Below are 14,986 nucleotides of genomic sequence, written 5' to 3' on the forward strand. Positions count from 1 at the left end.
CCTTCCTTCCTTCTCTTTCTTTCTTTCTTTCTTTCTTTCTTTCTTTCTTTCTTTCTTTCTTTCTTTCTTTCTTTCTTTCTTTCTTTCTTTCTTTCTTTCTTTCTTTCTTTCTTTCTTTCTTTCTTTCTTTCTTTCTTTCTTTCTTTCTTACTTTCTCCCTTCTCTCTCTCTCTCCCCTCCTGGCAAGAGACTGGATCAAAGGATCATAGATCTAAGAGCAAGAAGGGACCTCAGAAATGAGAATAATAAAGTGAAAAAAGTATGCTTCAATCTGCACTCCTAGTTGGTCAATTCACTCTCTTTCTCTGGAAATGGATAGTATTTTCCATCAAGAGTCCTTCAGAATTGTCTTGGATCATTGTATTGATTAGAGCAGTTAAATCTTTCACAGTTTGACAACCACTTTAAATAAACTTTAAAGAAAGGTGAGAGGGCAGGGAATTGAGTGTTCCCTTTCTTCCCCCCACTCCCTGACCCCAGTCCTCTCTTTTGGAGACCCAGGCCCCTATTTAAGGGATATACAGTAAGAATCATTTAGCCCCAGTCACTTATTAAAGCTTATTTCATCATTGGTGGCAAAGCTTTTGGCGTCGCTGCCTGTCACTTAACAAAACACAGGCACTCAGGTGCCAAAGTTGGAGTCTTTTGTCAGAACACCTGGAGATGGCCTTTATTGTTGCTGGTGCCACTCCTGCTTTGTCAGAGACAGCAGCTGGCAGGGAGGTTAAGGGCTTTTAAAAACTCTGAGTAGAGGCCACAGGCTGTCCTGGGAATAAAGGCATAGAGGCATGTTTTGCTATTTAGGGAACCACTGACTAGTTATAATGCTTAAAAAATGTCAAGGAGAAGGAGGGAAAAAGGAGAAGGAAAAAAAGGAGAAGAAAAGAAAATAGAAAGAGGAAAGAGAAGAAGAGAAGGAAGAGGTGGAGAAGAAAGGAGGGAAGAGGAGGAAAAAAGGAGGAGGAAGGGGAGGGAGAAGAAGAGAGGAGGAGAAAAAAAGGAGAAAGAAGAGGATGATGAGGAATAAGAAGAGGTTGAAACAGAGGAAGAGTGAGATAAGGAGGGAGGAGGAAATCAAAGAGAGGCTTAGTTAATGGGCCAGAATTGGGCCTGTTTTTAATCTCAGAGACGGGCCTGGAACCCGGGCTCTTCTTGGGACAAATGATTCTGGACAGTGCCCTTCTCCAGTGACTCCCAGGAGCCACTGCTCATTTCTGGACTCTCCTTGTAGCTGAGCTTAAGTTTCCTTCCCTTTAAAATGAAAAGCTTGGACTTGAATGGTTCCTAAGGTCACCTCCATTCTCAATCTATGACCTCTCCTTGGGTCTGTCCAATCTAAGTCACTAAACATTTATGAAATTCCTGTTATGTGAAGATGGTGGAGTATAGACAGAAACTCAACGGAACTCTCTCAACAAACAACTTTACCTTGGAGGGGAAAATGGAGAGAGTGGGAAGCAATTCTCATTTTAAAAACAAACAAACAAACAAACAGAAAAAACCTATGCAAACTTCCACAGGGAAAAGGGGACCTGGATCACTTGGACTGATCTCAGGTAGAAAAAGCCCCTTGGAAAACAAAAGGGCAGTTTAGCCATCTGGCCAGAGGCTGATCTCAAGTCAACTATTACATTGGTAGACTTGGGAGTCTGGAAGACTTGAATTCAAGCCATGCCTCAGACTCTTACTAACTGTTCAACCCTGGGCAAACTGCTTGGCCTCCCTCAGGCTCAGTTTCCCTGTCTGTAAAATGGGAGTGATAAGAGAGCCTACTTCATGAGGTTAGTGCGAGAATGGAATGAGATGATGTCAGCCAAGTGCCTCAAAGCACTATAGACATGCTGGCCAATATCACCACCCTCTCCTGGCCAGATTAGCTTGTTTTCCCAGGGAAGGAAAGTCAGAGCACCAAACCAGGTGGGTTTTTCCGTTGGTAGGGCTGTGAGACTGAGCAAAGTCCAGTGGGCAGGGCAGGGTCTCCACCTGAAACAGCCACATCTCTGGGAAGGACCCCATTCGGGCACAATGGGGCCATTTCATTCTCTTCATGGGGGTCAATTTCCAGCTCTCAGATCAATTTCCTCCAGAGAGTGACTTACTGTACTTTGCAAATGGCATCATTTACTAGGTAGTTTCTGACCACTTGCCATCTTACCCTCAGTCTATTTGATGTACTAAGTTATTGGTGATCACCAGACTTCCAAGTCTCCCTCCTTCCTGTCCCCCCACCCTGACTGAACCCACCTCCGACATGAGGAGGAGGCAGGAGAGGGGGGAGGTTTCTTCGGGGGCCAGGGCTCACCCACTGAGGTTCTCATTGTCTGAACAATGGGAACTCTCCCACCCTCCTGTCCCTGGGCCCACTCAGGAGAGTTTCTCACCAGCTCCCTGGTCCCAGCCCGATCCTCTCTATCACATTCTGTACAGGAACCCCTCACCATTCTCACTGACACAAACACAGGATGTGCCTGGCTGGCTTGTCGGCTTTTCCCAGCCCATTCGGAGGAAAATCAGGGGAAGTTATTAACCAAACTCTCGGGGCCCAGAGAAACAATGAGGGACAAGAAGTTTAGATGTGAACTGGGGCTGGGCCCAGGTTTCACAAACCAGAGGGTTATTTATCCAAGGTGGGAACAGCTATAAAAAGGAACAATAGATGGGGATTGAGGGTCTGGGCCCTGGCCCACAAGGGGGCCTCTGGGGCAGGTCTGGGGGAGGAAGGTAAATTGGGAGAAGAGGCCAGGTCAAGTCAATGTGCATTTTCAGGCTCCTACTCTGTTGAATACTGTGTCCTACAGATAGAAAATGGGAAAGGTTGGAGGATTTGGATCTCTGACTGAAATCTTGCCCTATAGGAGAAAACAGCTCAGTCTGGCTGCATGCCTATAAAAACCCCCACAGGGCCTAGTACGGGGTTAGACACATAGTAGGAGATCAATAAAGCGGTGCCAAGTAGATTGATGGCTAATATAGTATTCTATTAGATACAGGGGGACCTCTCTTATTGGGCTATAGAGCACACACTTGGTGATTTGTGGGTGAATGTGGACTTTTGCAACTCTATTTGGAAGAGGGAAGAAATGAACTGATTCCTTTAGAAACTGTGCTGAAAGCATATAAAAACTATATCAGATTGCTTACCATATCAAGGAGTAGGGAGGGGAGAGAAGGAGAGAGGAATAAAATTTGGAACTTGAAATTTTTTAAATGGTAAAAATTGTATTAACATGTAATTGGGGAAAAATAAAATATTATTTTAAAAAACTGTAGTGAAGGGTCAAAACCTTATGGAAATAGATGAAGACCCTTCCATGTTCCTGAGCATGTGGAACCTCCAGCTGGAAGGTACCTAAAAAGTCATTTCATCCACCTCTTTTATTTTCCAGATGAGGAAATTGATGCTCAGGAAGAATAAATGTTTTGCCCAATATCACAGAGGCTTTGACTCTAAATCCAGTGTTCTGTCCCCTTTGTCTCCCATTGTCTTCCCCAGGAAAGAATAAAACTTCCTGGTGTGAACCAACTAGGGAGAATGGGCTCTCTTTAGGGAGACTTTTAAAGACCCAGAGAAATAGAAAATCTAGGTTTCTCAGCACACTAGGGGGAGGAAATAAGGACTGTGGAAAGAAATGCAGATTCAGAAGACCCGGGCTCTTGTCCTGGCACTTCTATTGATTTGGGACCTCAGTTTCTATGTCTGTACAATGGGGATACAAGACTGTCCTGCCTGCCTTACCAGGAAGCTATACAAGAAGGGAGTGCAAAAAAATGATTTGAAGACTGCAAAATACTTTATATAAAGTAGGATTATTATTGGTAATAATAATAATAATAATAACGATAGAGAGGAGAAGCTATGTCTAAGAGGTTAGAACCAAGTTTGGCTTAGCCAGTCTCCCAGACCCTCCCTCCTGTTCCCCCTGGTTTTACCTGGGGATGAAACAACAGGGGAGATGGTCGCAGGTACTTCTCCTTTAGGGCTCCCACAGGGTCAGTCACCTTCCGCTTCTCCACCCTGCTGGACAGCAACACAGAGGGTTACATATACCCTACAGGGCTGGAAAGGCTACTGGGGAGTTCACTTAATGTGTCTGAAAAATGCTGAACAGAACCTGTCAATAGAATCACCTTCCCAAAGCATCACTCTCATGTCCTCATTTCCCTGCTCAAGAATTATCAATAGCTCCCTATATCCTAAAGTTTGACATAGTGAATAGAAGGCTGAACCTCAAGTCTAGAACCCCTGGGTTCTCCTCGCTATGAGGCAATTTTCTCATCTGCAAATGGGGCAAATAATACTAGTAATACTTACCACAGTGAAGCTTGGGGGAGATTGTATAAGTAAAGTGTTTTAAAATTTTAACGTGCTGTATAAATTAGTGGTTACTATTACTACTGAACTCCCAGACTTGGCATTCAGTACTCTCCATAATCTGCCTGGCATAGTCAGCTTTATCTTCCCCTGCTACTCTCTGCTGCTTAAATTCATAGATCTGAAAGGAGACCACAGAACTTGACTAGCCAAAATCCCTCATTTTCTAGAAGAGGAAACTGGTTTGTCTGAGTCCCATAGGCGGTAAATAGCCAAGCTGGAATTTGAGTCCCTTCCTTCGACTCCCCTACTCTACCCTGCCCAGTGTCTAGGTGTTGTCTTGGGATGGATTCAGGCTGTTCTGTGGACCTGCCTTATTCCCATCTTCCTGCCTTCCTTTAGGGTGCTCCCCTCTATTGGAATGCCCTTCCCCCTCCCATCTGCCTATCCACATCCCACCCACTCATGAAACTCTCCCCTCCCACCTTCTCCTGGAAGCCTTCTCTGATGTCTCCAGTGTTTACAGATCTTATGGAATCATAGAATGAGTGCAACAGAAGACAGCTTAGAAACCATCTGTTCCAACATCCTTGTTTTCTTTCTCCTTTGAATTCTTTCCGCATTTAAAGTCTATGCAACCAATTTAAACAATCTGTTCTGTATGGGTGTGTGTAGATGGGATGTCCTCAAAGTCTTAGCGCCAGCTGCACTAAGACTTTTGGGACACTCTGCGTGTGGAAGAATCTTGTCTTCTGCACTTGACTGAGCCTATGAGGGCAGGGAATCTTTCTGAAGGGACTCCCAGGGTCTAGCAATAAAGACGTGATGTCCCCTCTGAGATAAAGTCCAGGTAAGACCACCACCAGTATAGATTATATGTTCCGTTCTGAATGGCACATTTCAGGTAGAACATTGGTAAGTTGGAGAGGGTAGAAGGCAACCAAGAGGGTCGAGAAGCTCGAGTCTGTGCCATGTAAGGATCAAATGAAGGAGCCGGGGATGTAATCAGAGAGAAGACTCAGGGCAGATGCGATTGCTGTCTTAGGTACCTGAAGCCTTTTTGAATGGAAAAATAATGAGGCTTGTTCAGTTTGACCCCAGAGGGAAGAACCAGGAGTAACTGGGGAAATTTATTAATCATAATAATAACAATAACTAGCATTTATATAGTGATTTAAGGTCTGCAAAACACTTTACAAATATTTCATTTGATCATCACAATTGCCTTGGGAAGGACGTGCTATTATCATTCCTGTTTCACAGTTGAGGAAACTGGGGCACAGCGTAAATGACTTCCCCAAGGTCACACAGTTAGGAAGTGTCTGAGGCTAAATTTGCACTTAGGTCCTTTGTGACTTCAAAGTTGATGTTCTATTCACTGAGTCACCTATAGGCATGTCTGGGTTCTGCTTCAGTAAACAACCACCACCACCACCTAACGATCAGAGACATCCAAAACCTAATGGGTTGGGAGGTAATGGGATCCCTCTCATTCAAGTTCTTTGACCCAAGGCTGTGTGTTTTACAGGAGATACAGGGTGGCTTAGGAAGCTTCTGATGCTCTTTCCAATGTTGAGTCGCTGGGAATCTTATCTAAACTCTGTATTTCCCCTAGGTCTGAGCTCGATGCCCCCTCTATACTCAGTAGATACTTAATTAATAGACCTTTGCTAATTGATTGAACTTGGCTATGACATGCTTAAGGGCAGAGACCATCTTCTGTATTTTTGTATCCCTGAGATATCCAACACAGTGTTAAATCATATTTTTTCCCCATTTCTAGAGCATGTTGAGGCATATTTGTATACATAATACTTTATTGTATAATGCATTCTCATTAATGCATTATATGTTACATATAATGCATTCTTATTATTATTGTATTATGTATTCTAAACAATGCATTCTTATATATCATGTATAAGGCATTCTTATATATAATTTATAGTACATACTTATGTATTCTTATGTATTATATATAATGCATTCTTATATATGTTTACATATTACATATAATACAATCTAATATATTCTTATATCCTACATATAATGCATTCTTATATATTACACATGATACACTCTATATAATATATAATATAAATATATTCTTAAATATAAATAGTACATTCTTATATATGATAGATAATACACTTATCTGTTCTTATATATAATTCTACTTGTATATTATATATAATACATTCTCTCTCTATATATACACACACATACATACATACATACATATGTATATATATATAAATGCATTCTTTTCACATCCACCCTCTGTAGGAGATAATAATATAAGTATGAGTTCCCTAATTTTACAGATAAGGCTTAGGGAGTTAAGTGACTTGCCTAAGGCCACACAAACTAGTAGTGTTAAAGCTGTTCCTTGTTGACTAACTGATTGGATTAGAAACTCACTGAAGGCAGGGATAGTTTTTTTTTTTTCATTCCCACCCACATAGCCCATAGTGTGGCAAGCTACTCTGTAAGCATTCAACAAAATGCTGCTGCTGATGGATGGCCTGTCTGACCTTGTGAGGTCATCCCTCCAATTTCCCTGCCTTAAGGCAGAGACTCACCTAAATCATCCCAGACAAGAAAATGTGTCATTTAAACAAAACCCTTCAGACAGTGGCAGAAGGTTAAATTTCTATGCCCCCAGCCAAATTTCAGTTAATTTTGTTAATTGCAAAATAAACAGATCTCCATTGAAAAAGTCTGCCTTCCTGGAGCAAAAGGGAGTGTGGTACATTGGAATTCCTGCTGGACAGGGAGCCAGAGCCCTGAGGTTCACATCCCAGATCTGTCATTTACTAGCTGAGAGATCTCTGCAGACCTCAGCTTCCTTCCCTGTAGCTGCCTCAGGCCATGATGGTAGGGGACACATGAGGGATGATCTGTACAGAATAGCTTTGCACAGTATAAACTACCCCACATTTGTAAGAGACCATTATTTCTTCACTAAGCCTTCCTAAAATGCAGGGGCTGCTGAGGTAGGTAGAATTTACAGCCATTGCCCTGGTGATTCAGCTTTCACCATTGGAAAATTCATAGGACCCTAAATCTAAGGCACCTTAGATGTCATTTAGTCCAATGCTCTCCTTTTATAGACCAGGGAACTGAGGTCTAAGGAGTTTAAAGAATTTGTCCAAGGTCACACAACTAACGAGTGTCTGAGGCAGGATTTGAACCCAGGTCCCTTGACATGAGAGCAAGGATCTTTCCACCGTGCCCCTCCCTTCCTCAGTGCTCACCTATGTTTTATACAACACAATTGTGACTCCCACTGTCTTCCTCTTTGTGCTCCTTTTGGTGAATGTGCCTCTGTCCAGAGCTTCACATAATATTCCCTCCAGTTTCTAGACTCCATTCAGGTTTGCAAACTTTATCTAATTGGATCTCCAGAACAACTCTATAACATAGGTATTACGATGGTCACCCTCCATTTGACTGAAGAGGAAATGGGAGTTTAGAGAAATGGTCTTTCCTCCTTATAAAGGAAGGGAAAAGCAGTGAAATCTGGGCTCAAATACTGTCTGTCATTGATTGTGTGACCTTGGGCAGGTACTTTGCCCACTCTGGGCCATCTATACAGCTAGGGGTTAGATAGAACTGGAAGAAACATTAGAGACTAGTTTGTCCAATTACATTTTTTTTTTTTTGGCTTTTTGAAGGGCAATTGGGGTTGAGTAACCCAATTACATTTTAAAGAGGTCCAAGAAAGAAGTTTGAGTGACTTTCTTCAGGTCACAAACATTAAATGGAATAGCTGGGGTTCAAACCCTGAACTTCTGACTCGAAATTCAGAGGTCTTTCCCTCACATCAGAGAGTACTTTTCTCACCCTCACCCTATGGTGGGGGGTAGGAAGTGCCAGTATTAAGACGTCCATTATGCAGATGAGGACAGTGAGTCTGTGAGAAGGTAAAAGACTTGCTACTAAGTGCCTGTGCCTGGAGTGGAACCCAGCTTTAAATATAGTTTCCCTCCATGTCTTTTGGCTCAGATTTGGGAGTAAGACCACGGCATACGTTACACAATTTGGTTTGCAAACATCCCACCCCTGACTCTGGCCGTCCTGTGTTGCTGGAGCCCAGTAGAATACAGACAAGCGATGCTTCTTCCTTCCTTCCCTCATCTCACATCTGTCTCCTGGCTTTGCCCAAGAATCCAGGTTCTCTTGTTTGAATTGGCAAAGCCTGACTGAGTCTTGTTATGGTAACATTTGTCATGAAAACCCACAGGGGTGGTGGAACCCTGAACAACTGAAAACCATTTCCCTTCTCTTCCCTCTGTGCCTCTTCCCATCTCCTCCCTTCTCCTGCTTTCTCAAACAGCACAAAGGATATATTTGGAGAGCAACTCCAAATGGACTCTCCTCTCTCTCTCTCTCTCTCTCTCTCTCTCTCTCTCTCTCTCTCTCTCTCTCTCTCTCTCTCTCTCTCTGTGTCTCTGTCTCTGTCTCTCTGTCTCTCTCCCCTCCTGCACTCCACCCCACCCCCACTTCCTTTTACATTTCCAAGGCTAACAATGTCAGGCCCTGGGCAGAAAGCATGATCTGTCTGAAGACAGAGGCCAGCTTGGAGGGACCACAGATGGTGAGCTTGTAAGCAAGTGAGAAGGGACGCTTTGGTAGAGGAGGTGGCGGACCAAATGAGACCCTCACTAATCTTAGTCGAAGTTGACAGCTCCTTGGCCTGGTTAGGCACTGACATAATTCCTTTTCCCACATTTATGAACCACACAATAGCAGGGAACCAGGGACAGGGCAGGTGTGGGGTCCTTACCCTCCTTGTCTCCTGGAGCCCTGGTCCCCTCTGCCTGCTGATGACCAGATGTTTACATTGGTTACCCATGCTGGCTACCTTCAGGAAGGAGGCTGAGTTCTAGACTCTTGGTTTAAATTTCTCTGACAATTATTTTTTAAATTCTAGATTGCCATGGCCTATTCTTCTTACCCTCCTCCCCCCTCCCCATATTTTTTTTAAAGAGATCAAACCAATTTATCACAGCAAGCAGGAAAACAGTAACTGAGGAAGTCATACAGGTTAGTTTGGGGAATAGAATTCCCAAGAGTCAGGGGGTTTGGTGACTTTGGAAGGAGATGAAATCTCAGCTTATCCAGGGACAGGACCACCTCACCTTGTGAGACCACTCTTAGCAGCCTCTAGGGTTGCAGCCATTAAGGATGAGGCAGAGCAAAAGCTTACAGGTTTAGAGTTGGAAGGGTCCCTAGAAGCCATGTCCTTCATTTTACAGAGGAAGAAACTTGCTCCAAATCCATTTCCTTTCCTACCGTTCCATCACCCCCTGGAAGTCAAGCAGGATTCAAGGTGGGTTAAGAGAAAACAAAAGGGTCTGGGTCCCCTCTACCCACTCTCAACCAGAACTTTGTCAAGAACATTGGTTTTAGAGTAGGTAGATGTCAGTTGAGTTCTGCCACTAACTAGCTGTGTGACCTTGGGCAAACCACTTTCTCTGGGTTTCTGTTTCTTCCTCTATAAAATGACAGATTTGGACTAGCTGATTTCTGAGGTACCTCCCCATTTTAAATCTATGATCTGCCTCCCAATCCATCTGTTGGCCTGGGCTTTGTAAAGGGGAAGAAGTTAACAGGGGAGGAAGAAACAGGGAAGGGAGGGGAGAAAACTAGAAAGAACCCAAGGAATAAGGCAACATTCCCACTCAACTCTGTCTTGCTTCCTTGTGGTCTTGACTAAATAACTTTGCCTTCTCCTTTTTGGGCCAGGCAATGGAAAATGCAGGGTGAGGGCTCTTGGCCAGTGACTGCTTGTTAGGGAAAAGAGGGCTCTGTTTTGAGGGGAGGAAGAAAGATGGAATGGCACATTTCCAGGGCCTGGGATTGGATGCTGTTGTCCAAGGGAGCATGAAGGGGAGAAATGGGTAGAATAAAAGGGAAGGAGACAGGGTGGGGGAGGAAAAAGGCCCTGATGGGTGATAAGAGCAGAGGCTGGTCCCCTTTTGGGGAAGGAAAAGAACAAATAGGAGAAGCAGCTGGAAATGGGGGGAAAAATCTTAGAAAAACCTGCTCCGGGGAGGGGAGATGAGAGAGAGAGAACACCTGGAAAAGGTGTGAGGCAAGGTCCAGAAATACTTGTGATGTGCTGGGTCTGGCTCTCCTCAAATTCCCGTTTGACCCCCAGAATCACAGTGCAGGTCCTCCCTCAGCCTCCACCCTTAGCTCAGGCCTGGACTATTCCAGCAGTCTCCAGCCCCCTCTCTAATGCACCCTCCTACAGCTACCAAAGCTTCTTATTCCTTCTAAGTGAAAACAAAAAAGTCTCTGCTGGACATTCAGAGCCCTTCACAATCTGGTTCCAACCCACCATCTTCCTGATATCCCAGTCCTCTTCTAGAATGAAGGACAGACCCAAACCAATCACTTCATGTGAATAATATTAAGAAAAATACCATTTATATAACACTCACTGTGTACTAGGCACTGTGCTAAGACCTTTAGGCTTATTTTATCTCATTTAATCCTCTTGACAATCTTGGGAGCAAGGTCCCATTATTACCCCCATGTTACAGATAAAGAAATGGAGGCAGCCAGAAGTAAAGTGACTTACCCAGGGTCACATAGCTAGTAAGTATCTGAGGCTGGATTTGAACTCAGGTCTTCCTGACTCTAAGCCTTTGCCCATGGCTCAGACACTTTACTTTTTTACTTTGGCTTTTTACAACCAAGGTTCACATCAATTGCCACCCTCTCCAAAAAAGTGTGATACTCTCTCTGAAATTACTCTCTCTTTCTATATGTTGAACCTATGTATATATAGAAATACACATACACATACTCTCATAGAAAAATATATACATACACATATACACACATATTTATATGATGGCTAGGCATTTATAGTCAGATCCCCTCTGATCTTCCCTAATCCTAAATCTGTCTGAGCAAGGAATACCCCATTATACTGAAAGATGTAGACCTTCTAAATAAATTTTGGGCATATTCCCTCATCTAAATAATTTATATTTCCTTTGTATATACAGTTTGTAGTTACTTATCTGTGTTTTTCTATAGGAGAATGTAAGCTTATTGAGGGTAGGGACTGTTTTCGGTGTCTCGGTGTCTTCAGCACCTAGCACAGGGCCTGACATACCATTGAATGAATGAATGAATAACATGACATGAATAAATGACAACCAGAAATCAGATGTTTTGTTATTTGGAGGCAGCCATATCTAGGATATTTGACTGACCAGTCCCTGTTGGAAAACTGAAATTATTTGGGAAACAACTTTTGATTTATCTTGGGGTCACTGCAAGTGAAAATGAGGTTCGGAGCCTTTCCATCCCACTGCCAATCCCATTTCCTCCCAAGCCCACCTCCCATAGAGGGGGTGCCACCCACCCCACATGTGGACAGGGTGAGGGCAGGGTATGTTAATACCTGTATATTGGGTCCATGAAAAAAGGTGACGGCTTGGCGTAGTGCAGGGAAGGCTGTTGAGGGAGCTGGGATGGAGAGATCTTGGGCAACATTTCACTAGGAAGGAGTTTCCTCTCCCCGTAAATGTGATTTTTCCGGGGTTCCCTTCCTCCGTTCTGACTGGCCCTGATCCGGTTTCCAATGCTCAAGTCTAAAGGCTGTTCCTCTCCAGAAGCTTGGGCTTGGGGAAGGACCTTGGGGGTGGGCAAGATGGGCTTCATCTCTTTTGGTTTGGTAGTGAGATCGAAAGGGGACTCGGAGCTGGTGCTGCCCACCTTATGGAGATCTCGGGGCGACTTTGGTTCCGCTTTGACCAGCAAATTATGGTTCAGGGTGCGGTCCGTGAAGGGATAGAGCGAGTGGGGGAAGTTGGGGAGGAACTGAAAGGGGAACATGGAATGATATGGGAGAGAGCCCATCTTTTTCTCCTGCATCCCCATGAAGCCTGGGCCAAAGTATTTCTCCGCGATGGAGGCAATGGCCTTGATGGAGTCGTTGGCCGCTCCCGTAGTAGGGAGCAGCTGCTCTTCGGGAGGAGGGAAGAAGGAATGTTGGGAGTAGAAGACAGGGACCTCGCTGATGCTGTTGGGGGCCCCGGGAGCCACTGAGCCGCTGACAAAGTCCGCTTTGCTCTCGGCAGGTTTGCACTTGTCCTTGATCTTGTCCCGGTCGCTGTCCACGTCACTGTCCAGGTCAGAACCGGTCCCCGTGGTGGTGTCCAGGTCCGTGCCTGTGGTGGTGTTCACATCCTCGAAGTCACTGCCGTCTGACATGTCGCTGTTTCTCGCCTTCAGCTTTTCCAGGTAGGAGTTCTCCAGGCCTCCCTCGAATTTCTCCTCCACGGACACACCCTGGCTGTTGTTGCTGACCGCTGAGATCAGGGGCAGCGCGGGGTTGCCCAGGGGGCTCGGGAGCTTGGCATCTTGGGTGTGGTTGAGAGGGCTCTTGAGCAGCGGGGTGGGAGGTAGCAAAGGCGGTCTGGGGTACAAGGACGGAGGGAAGATGCCCGGGAATCCTGGAGTGAGGGCGGGGAAGGCTGGAGGGGCTGTGGAGAAGGGCAGACCTCCGGGATGCGGTCTGGAGGGAAAGTAGTCATTGAAGCCGAGGCCCGCGTGGTTGAGGTTGGGAGCGGGCTTGGACTTGTCCATCATGGAGCTCGGCGTCAAAGGTAAGGCCGGGGCAAAGATGCCCCCGGGGTTGTAATGGTTCTTGCCCTCGCAGAAGCGGCGATGCTTGTTGAGAGAGGAGGTAGTGCTGAACATCTGTCCACAGTCTTTGCACTTGATCTGGGTCCGGCAGTCCGCGTGCATCCGTTTGTGGCGACAGAGATTGGAGAACTGTGTGTAGGATTTGTGGCAGACCTCACCTAAAACATCAGCAGAAACCAAAGACAAAAGCAATATGAAATTACCGTGAAAATCTCTGCAGGGGGGTGGGCTGGGGGGGGGGTGGGCACAAGCTCAGCATTCAGGCGCCACCGGGACTCGGAGAGCCGACTAGGGAGGGCATGGACTGCTTCGAGGGTCGGGCACGGGGCAGTGGACTTGGAGTTGAGGAGACTCTGGTGTGAATCCTGCCTCAGATACTTCCTAGCTGGGTGACTGGGCCTCAGCTGCCTCATCTGTAAAATGGTGATAATACAAGCAACCACATGCACAGAGGTGGCTGAAGAACAAATGAGACACAAATGCTATTATTACTACTATATAGATACCATTCTCTGCAAAACCTGAAATCTTTCTATGTTATTAAGTCACAGATAGGTTGTGATCTGCCTTGGTGGAAAGAAGTCCCACAATACTGATGAAATCACAGATCCTTTGTGTAAAAATAATGGCATTAACGTTGGCATTTAAACAGGCCCTTGGATACTTTCAGCTGCTTTACCAAAATCTCATTCAACCAGCCTGTGGGGTAGATGCTATTATCATCCCCATTTTACAGATGAGGAAACTGAGGCTCAGGAAGGTTAAGCAGGTTGCCCAGGGTTCACATAGCTAGGAAGTATGAGAAGTAGGATTGGAACCCAGGTCTTTTTGATTCCAAAGTCTAGCATTCTATTCACTGTGTTATGTTCTCTCTACATTCATGGGAAAAGTAGGGCACTGGCTTCATCTTCTGGATATTTATCTCTATGGCTTAGCTTCCTGAGGTTGAATCCAGATGTGGGGAGTCCAGGGTGGGGAGAGGGGGATCAGGTCCTCAGAGGCAAGGTGGGATAGAAGGGACTGAGTGCAATCATGCATTGGACCTGGAATTAGATTTATTTTTATTCTCCCTAAAGACTCCCCAGGTTTCCATTTCTGTGCTGCATAATTTCTACACTTCAATTTTTCCCCATTGGAAAATGGAGGTGATAATGTCACCTGCTAACCCCAACCTTTCTACAACCAATAAAAACTGGTGCTAAGAACAGACTGCATCTTTTCTTTTGAGTAAAAGATGTGTGTGTGTGTGTGTGTGTGTGTGTGTGTGTGTGTGTGTGTGTGTGTGTGAGAGAGAGAGAGAGAGAGAGAGAGAGAGAGAGAGAGAGAGAGAGAGAGAGAGAGAGAGAGAGATATGAAACCAATGGTACATATTCTTGAGGAGATCATGGCTCCATTATCCCCTAAGAACTGGAGATCTAATATGGAGAACCAATATTCCAGACTGAAGCTGTGTCCTGTCCCACCTTTTGTTTAAATTGTAGTTGTTGACACTATTGATGTTAAGATTGGACTGGATTTAATGGATTTTTTTTCACTTTCTAATAGTTCATTTTTCTAAATGTTCCAATTCTCCCATTTCTCCCTCTAATGTCTGAATATAAGAGAGCAGTGACAGAAAGGAGAGTCACACCCTACTTCCCTCTTCTCTTATCTCTGTCTTTCCCTTCCTATCTTCTTTTCTTCCTTCTTCCATCTTTTCTTTCTTTCTCTTTCTTCCTTCCTTCCTTTCTTCCTTCCTTTCTTTCTTTCTTTCTTTCTTTCTTTCTTTCTTTCTTTCTTTCTTTCTTTCTTTCTTTCTTTCTTTCTTTCTTTCTTTCTTTCTTTCTTCCTTCCTTCCTTCCTTCCTTTCTTTCTTTCTTTCTTTCTTTCTTTCTTTCTTTCTTTCTTTCTTTCTTTCTTTCTTTCTTTCTTTCTTTCTTTCTTTCTTTCTTTCTTTCTTTCTTTCTTTCTTTCTTTCCCTCCCATCCTTCCTTCCTTCCTTCCTTCCTTCCTTCCTTCCTT

General features: G+C 44.6%; 1 protein-coding gene across 1 annotated transcript in view; it reads right to left on the bottom strand.

Moving 5' to 3' along the window:
• PRDM16 (PR/SET domain 16) overlaps positions 1 to 14,986 on the bottom strand; it is a 657,978-nt gene that overhangs the window by 33,254 nt on the left and 609,738 nt on the right. Inside the window, exons 9-10 of the mRNA XM_069078277.1 lie at positions 11,739 to 13,143; positions 3,931 to 4,018 (exon numbers count right to left, since the gene is read on the bottom strand). Of these exons, the coding sequence (XP_068934378.1) occupies positions 3,931 to 4,018; positions 11,739 to 13,143 (1,493 nt within the window). The remainder of the gene's footprint in view (positions 1 to 3,930; positions 4,019 to 11,738; positions 13,144 to 14,986) is intronic.

Source organism: Petaurus breviceps, unplaced genomic scaffold (assembly GCF_028583685.1).
Source record: "Petaurus breviceps papuanus isolate PSGF00001 unplaced genomic scaffold, PetGlider_PUasm1.0 91041, whole genome shotgun sequence".
In the NCBI taxonomy this organism is placed as follows: domain Eukaryota; kingdom Metazoa; phylum Chordata; class Mammalia; order Diprotodontia; family Petauridae; genus Petaurus; species Petaurus breviceps.